The sequence below is a fragment of the Eretmochelys imbricata genome, chromosome 2 (assembly GCF_965152235.1).
Source record: "Eretmochelys imbricata isolate rEreImb1 chromosome 2, rEreImb1.hap1, whole genome shotgun sequence".
In the NCBI taxonomy this organism is placed as follows: domain Eukaryota; kingdom Metazoa; phylum Chordata; order Testudines; family Cheloniidae; genus Eretmochelys; species Eretmochelys imbricata.
In genome coordinates this window covers 105,730,194-105,738,645 of record NC_135573.1, presented here as the reverse complement: position 1 = coordinate 105,738,645, position 8,452 = coordinate 105,730,194, and the positions used below count along the sequence as shown (strand labels likewise).

The following is an 8,452-nucleotide window of genomic DNA, read 5'->3' as shown; positions in this document are numbered from 1 at the left end:
CTCCTCCTCTCCCTCTCAACCAATCTCTTCATTTATGCTGTCCAGCTATTTGGTTCTTGCTAGCTCTGATTTTTATTGCTTTATTTAGGTAGGTTAAAACGATTATGCCCAGTATGGATGCCATGGCAAACGATGATGTAGTTTAAAAAAAAAAGAAGCAATTCTAAAATTCAGCTCTTACTCTTCTGTTTTAAAGCTAGAATTATCAAGAGCTGGAAGATTCTTTAAAACTGCTTCCTGAAAACATTGAGAAAGTAAGAAAGATTTTGACTTGCATATATATATGTATTCCAAAGAGGATGATTACTGTTTAAAATTCTCCAATACTTTGCTACTGGCTTGTACCACACAAAAAAAATATATCATAGTGTCATAACTTCTGACCCCTCCCCCACATATACACCCACCAATGGTTGCAGACCTAACCCACAAACAACGAGGTCATATGCTGTTGCTTAAGTATGTTGTTTAATTGTGTATGGATACACACTCAGCATTAACCTACCCCTTCAAAACCACAATACTCATGATTCGAACACATAATACAATTAACAATAAGAGCAGGATTTTAACTTACCAGAGTCACTGAGTTCTACATAAAAGCATTAGGAACAATCACCAGTGGAGTCCAACTTTGAGCTCTTTGCCCTTCTCTTCCCCTTGAAGCCAGACATCCTGCTTCCTTAACAGATCACCCCTGAGACTCTCAACAGGCAAGTGCTATCCAGCTGCTGCTAGCCCTTTGCAACCGCCTACCATCCATCTATCAGACATACCTTTATAGCACAACTTCAGCTGTAGTGAAGTCAACACCAAGTATCAATGTAACATTCTAGGCACGTAGCATACTTTCTTTCAGATAAATAATATACTATCCTGGCTCTGTGAATGGGGTACTCCTATCTGAGCTGTGTAGAGTGGATGGGACGAAAATGGATGTGTGGACTGTTGTCCTAAGTTGGAGTCTCCCGCTTGTCTCAGGCGGTTGAATACAGGAAGTACAATGGGATTTCTGGTCCCCGGCAGAAGGGCAGGGTGGATGGGGTAGATTGTATTTCAGACTCAAGATTGGTGGTTTCTGGACTGCAGTTGGAAAATAAGACGCAGGGTTGTGGGATAAGGAGCAAAGTTGAGGAACTTTCTTTCCATGGAGGATAAAGCAGCAAGACAGCAGATGATCTGGTACAGCAGAGCCACTCAGTGCAACGCGGTTGGCAGAAGATCACTGCAGTGCCAGTCTATCCAGCCCAGAGAGCATTACCCTAAACATGAGGGTTGCACGTGTGGTGTAGAGAGTCCTACACCAAGTCCTTATCCCTGCTGCTGACATAGAAGTTACAGCCAAGGTACTGCTATGGTGATCCTTGGATATGGTTTAGTCCTTTGGGGCACTAAGCAGGCCGTATAAGGCTGCTGGAAGGCAAGGAGCAAAATAGGGTGCAAAGACGAGCTTAGTTACCTATGCACCCCCTTCGTACCGGCTCTGGCTGCAGCATGCCTGGACCACCACATCTGACCGAAGCTGCTAGTGTGTCTGGGTGATAAGTGGGTGAGCTGGAGAGCAGTGGGTGCTGATTGGAGAGCTTGTTGGCTGTATTAGAAATGTCCATGATGTAAGATAGAGGGTATTCGGGGGATGTTAGTGTACAGGAGGAGTTTGGGAAGGTGTACAATGACAGAGTTAAAGGTGTTTGTACACATGCACATATTTAAGTGATGATATCAACTAGGGGTGCTGCACTTTTCCTCAAACAGCGAAATAGGTCTGCTGGAACCAGCCTCCCTCATAAGTTGCCTGGATTGATGCTAGGTTGATGTTGTTTTGGCTCCCTTCATGCTGCTTTTTGTGTGGCTGAGTTATTTATCCTTCTGACTTCCATGGATAGAGGTTTTTAATTGGTTTGCAATTCTAAAGCTGGATGGATGGACCGTGACAGTTAGTATTCCCGTCTTTTTTTTTTTCCCAAATCAACCCCAATTTCATTTCTGCTGCTTATGTCTTCTTTTTAGCTACATCCTGTTTGTTAGCATGGCAGAGGGAGGAGTGAAGGAGAACACCATAGATACTGGGGGATCTGCTACTGAAAACAGGCATATACCCAGACTCAACAAAAGAACATTTAAACATTTAAAGGGTATACATAAAAAGCCTTCCACTAAGTCTAGCTTTCACCGAACTTCTCTCAGCAGCTACTACAACTTCTCTCTGCAAAGATACAAAACGGAGGTTAACAAAATTCAACTGCGTCACTGAGGAGACTTTGCCAACATGGCTATGTCAGGAGTGCCAGGGAGAGGGGATCCCTCTCCCCAACCAATATAGATATGCCCAGCAAAAGCCCTAGCACAGACATAGTTGTACCAACAAAGTCCTTTTGCTGGTATTGCATATTTACTCAGGGAACTAATACAAGCTATACTGGCAAAAGCACTCTTGCTAAAAGCTGCATCTCTGCTACAAGGGTTAGCCAGTATGCCTATGACAGCAAACCCTTTCTAGTGTAGACAAGACCTGAAAAAGAAAAGGGAACCATTTGCTTGTAGACCAGCCTTCTCTAATCCACACCATGAAAGCCAGGAATGGTGCTTGTTTCATAAGGTGTTTGTCATATGAAAAATGGCCCCTTCTCTTAGATTGGAAGCAGTTCAGATTCCAGCTGCTTTTTCCTAAAGGCTGTTTGGTGAGTAAAATCAACCAACATTTGGGTAGGGATCACTGCAGAGATGAGCAATCATCTCCTCAAATGATTACTGACAATGAGGAAAATGGGCAGGACCCCAAAGTCCCGGAGTCCATTTATATAAACAGCCACTGGACCAACCTCAAAGTACAGAGTAAAGGCAAATGAAAAAACAAACTCGTGTCACACAGATGCAGGCATACTGCTGTAACTAGGAGTGCAGGGGCTGCTGCAACACCCCCTGGCTTGAAGTGGTTTCCATCATATCCAGGGTTAACAGTTTGGTTCAATGGCTCTCAGCACCCCCACTATACAAATTGTTTCAGCACCTCTGGATGCAGGCAGAGACTTTGTCTCCCTCCAAAGGCCCATATCGTCATGCAGAGAGGAGTGGGGCATATGAAGGCCCTCCAAGATTATCAGGGCAAGGACTGGGCCTCGTGTATGGATAGTACTACTGGAAACAAGTACTAAAATAGAAGACTGCATATAAACTGACCACAGTCATTTTCCCAGGAGCCAATTTTACAGTATGTCATGAGCATCGGCATTGCTTATAACAGGCTGTTGGAGTGTAGTCTAGTGGTTAAAACACATGATTGAGTCAAGTCTGCAGCTGACTTAGGCAAGTTGCTAAGAGCAAATTTGGGGTTTTTTTTAAGTAGATTCCTTTTCAGTTGCCCAAATTTAGACAGCTGTGGCCTCTTTGCCTCATTTTACCCATCTATAAAATGGGGTTAATATTGGCCCGGAGGGTGACTTAATGGGGAAGCTTGATTAGCTTCTGTAAAGCACTTTGGGATCTGCAGGGGAATGGTGCTATGCTAAGTAATTTATGCAAATGACACTGACAAATGTTGGCAAGAAACAAGCTGGCAGGCAAGAGTGGTGTTCATTTCTCTCACCTTTCCTTGAGATTTCACAGTGATGACGGAGCTCCCAAACCTTGATCTTTCCTGTAAAATGAGATAGCTCATTATGCTCTGAGAACATTAATTAAAGAATGTTTAAAATTGTTTTTTTTTTTGCTCTCAGCCATTGATTTTCCAGTTACTCACTTCAGGAGAAATTAGAACATATTGTGCCTGAAACAAAAGAAAGAAAGGGAGAAGCTGTTAGCAGAACCACCTTCTTAGAGTGTATTTCACTTGCAGACTAAAGGCCCCATGCATTAAAACTGCCTTACTCCCACACTGCAGAATTTTGTGCATGGTTGCTCATGAACCCAAAAAGGGGCCAAATTACCTAGATTTAAGAACCTGAGCAAGTTGTTGTGTGATGAAGGCAACAAGATGGAGTTTTTACTGAAACCTGACTCCAGATACCGTCTATTATTTTCTTTTTAGTGGATGTAATTAATTAGTTGTCATCATGTTGTCTCCTGGTTTTACTGGTAAGTTTTCTTACCCAGTCCTCAGGACAAGGAGAAATCCATGATTTGCAGTTGTCTGTCACATTACCCGAGGTGGTCTGGTTTCCATTGTAGATGTACACACGTCCAGCCTCCCCTCCAAACAGTACAGACGTGATGTCTTCAGTTCGCAGAGGAGATGTCACAATAATTTCATCTGTGAATGATCAGAAAGACGATATATGATGTCAAGATGAAATAGTACTAGATCAAAACACAAGAGCTGGTATTTACACTGGTCTGTATACAGTCATTCCTGTGAACATTAATGACTAACTGTCCATAGCGTAAGGATAAAGTTAAGAAGTTTTCTTGACTTATGACTGAATTGTTTGATTTCTGCTGTCAAGCATCTTGTGATGTTTACATCCATCTATAAAGCGGGATGTGTTTTGAGTTTATATGACAATGTAGGAGGCAAGTCTACTCTTGCTCAAAGTAAAAAACTCTTCACCCACACCATCTAAATCCCCTTTGTTTTACCTAGTCCATCATTGTCTAGGTCACTTAAGTGTACATCTCCTCCAAAGCGAGAGAACCTCCTGTCCCCACTGAAAGTGCTGAGCAAAGAAGGTTTGGCACCATCTGTCAAGTCATACATCAGAACAGTTCCAGCTTGGTGCAGTACTGAGGATATAAATGCAATCCTAGACGTGCTGTCTGAAAGAAGCCAGGGTGACAGAATTAGACCCCCAGATGTGTGCACTCACAGGAATAGGCTTAGTACATGTAGTGTACTAACAGTAGGTAATACTGGCATTATCAAAGATCTGAACAAAACGAAAACATACTGACTTTACAAAAACCATCAAATACTTTATTAATTCTACTCCAGTTACAATGTTTGTTCTACATTGAAAAAAAAATCAGTCTTCAAGAACACGTGTCAAGTGTGTGCTCCTAAGTTATATAGTGAGTCTTGACCATTTATTTACGCTGTCATTGGTGCCAGGGAATTTATGGCCTAATAATGAATCAGTTACATAAATAATGTGTTGAGAATGCACTTAACAAAAGACTGTTCCATACAAAAATCTTGCCCTAAACAAATCCGAGGCTCTAGCAAATGGGGCTGTGCAAAGTATACTGTGCACTTTCGGATATCCATAGGGAGAGCATCATATATAGCACTCATAAATTCAAGGTAGCTATTAAGTCCATTTTCTAGCTTGCTGCAATTAGCTTAGTCTACCATTCACTTGAGACATAGGTAGTACATAGCTAAAGTGTTTCGGTTTCCAGAACAACATACCGGAGGTAGGTGCGCCCACCACCAACACTTCTCTTGGAATTCCAGCCACAGACAGGAAGCCTCTGGCCAGCGACGAACCCAGTTTGCCCCTCTCCTGTTGATTGTTAAACATGTCAGTTGCACAGAATACCATTTGGCTTCACATAGTTCACACCTGTAAATTCCCAGCATACTAAAGAAAAGGTCCTACCATGTCTCCAGGTACGGAAAACCAGCTTTGTGTGCTTGGTGGGTTATATCCGTACACCTTTCCAACACTCTGTTTGGTATCCAATGAGATGTAACAACCTAGACTAGAACACACAGTACAGTTATTTTCAGTCAAAGTAATAACTTGAAATGTATTTTGTACATACATACAGCATTGCTTGTACGCAGAATATTGTTTTCTTTCATTGTGTGCAAAATGCTGATCTGGTAATTATTCTCATTCTTGTTTCTAATTAGAATTACAGTAGAACCTCGGAGTTATGAACACCTCAGGAATGGAGGTTGTTCTCAATTCTGAACAAAACGTTATGGTTGTTCTTTCAAAAGTTTACAACTGAACATTGACTTAATGCAGCTTTGAAACTTTACTATGCAGAAGAAAAATGCTGCTTTCCCTTTATTTTATTAGTAGTTTATGTTTAACATAGCACTGTACTGTATTTGCTGTCCCCCATTTTGGGGTGAGGTCTCTGCTGCTGCCTGATTGTGTACTTCCAGTTCCAAATGAGATGTGTGGTTGACTGGTCCATTCATAACTCTGGTGTTCGTAACTCTGAGGTTCTATTGTAAGATCTTTCAGAAAAGAGACCTTGTCCACCTTTATATTTGTACATCACTTAGCACAATGGGGCCCCATCATGAGGCTTGTAGGTATCATTCAGTATAGTTAATTACCATTGTAGGATTGTTTAGAACTGCCTCTCTGCTGGCATTTTTAAAAATTATAAAATTTGAAGAATTTGTTTTTGAAGAAGACCATCTTCTTTGAAAAAAGCGTTAAGAAGGAGAAGGTAGGTAAAAATTTGAATTTACTAATCTGAAGTTTCCTCTAAATATGACATATTATTGTCCCCAAAGAGTGGAGTTCCACAGGTAAACTTACTGAAACAATATTACTCTACTGTAGATCTTAAAGACTATAGGGGAAAAAAACACAGGTTGTGAAAGGAACTGTGTTACGATCATGTACAACTCCCAAATAAAAGAGAAACACACCCAGTACAGCTCTTCCAGGTAGGGCTGCCAATCAGCAGTAAGGTTTTGTTCTTCAACTGGTGACTAACAAGTGAATATCCAAACCAGGCATAGTTCTTTTCCCCCTTCACCATCCAGTTGGCATCCTCTACTGACAGCAGCCCTGACAGATAGGATCAAACAAGACAAAGGTTAAGTCGGGATGTTCACCAAAGCTAAAACATTGATTATCAGTTTCTGAAATCTACCACGTTTCAATCTAGCAATAGACACTTCTGTTTTGATTGGGTTACTCTTCCCATGGTATGGTACCAGTTATCACTAATTTCATAATACACTGTGGTGGCAAAGCAGTACTCAGCCGCTGTGTTTGGTGGTGAAATCTTGGCTCTAAGTCACCCAAACACAACCTATGGGATGCTTTCAACTTCTAAAGGCAGGAATATAGGAGATACCAAACCAGTTTGAATGGAACTGAAATGTCTTCTCTAGAACAGAGATAAAACTGAAACCATTTATCTGAATCCAAAGTTCAAATAAATGAGATCTTAATTCAAGTCACTCCTGGGTTTTGGTTTTACGCAGACTTCAGCTGACAAAGATTTGTGAATTCAAAAGCATCGCCCAGTTGCTTCCATCCTTATTTGAAATAGATATGCGTCAAAATTAGTACAAATTTAGCTGAAAGCCTTCCCCATCTACAAACCCTGGTTTTGAAAACAATAGGACTCTGATCTAAATTTGATTATGCAAAAACCAAACCTCAGCTGGTGAAGTTTTGCATCCCTACATATTCATGCTGACCTTCTCCAGCTCTAGGCTTCAACCTCTTTTTCTAGCTCACCTCTTCCCATCCCACAATAATCCAGTTTGACCCTTACCATGTAGTTACAGTGCTCACTTGCAGCATTCCCCTTTTGCCACATGAAGGAGCTCTTAGCATGGCACGAATGAATAATCTTGTGATACTCTCAGGCCCTTGCCAATTTGAGAGAAAAATCCAGGTAGACCCCTCCTGATGCAAGGGGCTACCATTACTACCTAGCAGCACGCATTGATAAGCATTCCTTCCACGCTGCTAACCATTCATTTCTGTCTCACAGCCAAGTTCTGTACTTTTCTGCAAGCACTAAACAGCTCTTGCTGTTGACTTTAATAGCACTACTACTCATCTGAGTAAAGTTATACACGTGCTCAAGTGTTTGCAGATCCAGGGCCTAAATTCTGAGGAGACTGTTTTCCCCTACCCCCATTCTTATGATGTGCACTTCTGTTTGCCTTGGGAACTACGTGCACTAACCTTGGAATTAATACTCATACAATTAGGCTGAGGTATGTGCAAAATTACTTACTTAACATACAAAGCACTTACAATATTATTGCAATAGGCTGACTTTTGTTAATCATCAAATACTCAGAAATAAATTAATTTTAAATTTTCTTCAGTGGGGACAGTAGAAATCCAGGTAAGGCAATGTAAATACTAGAAGCCTATTTTTATGTATTTATTTCTTTACTTCCAGAGTGCACATAAACCTTTCAAGACTCTGCGACAATAATAGGTTGCTCGGGTTTCAATAACAAAGGATTCAAATTAAAACACAAGTGTCAAAACCACAAATATAGCCACATAAAATATGGACATGTCAATTTACTCAGTAAATATTACCTTTGTCACTCCTGTTGAAGTGAGAATAAAATGCAAGTACAAATCCTCTCTGCTCCCCACCGCCAGGTGCAAAAGGAGAACCGGCAACCAGATCAGACTTTCCATCCCCATCAATATCAGCAGCCAGCAGTGACCAGCCAAGGTTACAGAATGTGTGCTGCAAGAGACAATACCTCAATCAAAACTTTAAAGTGGAAAGCAGCATTGTAATTGTCTACTTGTTTTATGTTACTTTATATCTCTTCTAAAGAGTT

General features: G+C 41.1%; 1 protein-coding gene across 1 annotated transcript in view; it reads right to left on the bottom strand.

Moving 5' to 3' along the window:
* Nucleotides 1-2,128: 2,128 nt before the first annotated feature.
* Nucleotides 2,129-8,452, bottom strand: part of GPLD1 (glycosylphosphatidylinositol specific phospholipase D1) — a 38,746-nt gene continuing 32,422 nt past the window's right edge. Inside the window, exons 17-25 of the mRNA XM_077810567.1 lie at nt 8,199-8,355; nt 6,551-6,692; nt 5,535-5,637; nt 5,345-5,438; nt 4,576-4,752; nt 4,089-4,249; nt 3,740-3,766; nt 3,587-3,637; nt 2,129-2,206 (exon numbers count right to left, since the gene is read on the bottom strand). Of these exons, the coding sequence (XP_077666693.1) occupies nt 2,129-2,206; nt 3,587-3,637; nt 3,740-3,766; nt 4,089-4,249; nt 4,576-4,752; nt 5,345-5,438; nt 5,535-5,637; nt 6,551-6,692; nt 8,199-8,355 (990 nt within the window). The remainder of the gene's footprint in view (nt 2,207-3,586; nt 3,638-3,739; nt 3,767-4,088; nt 4,250-4,575; nt 4,753-5,344; nt 5,439-5,534; nt 5,638-6,550; nt 6,693-8,198; nt 8,356-8,452) is intronic.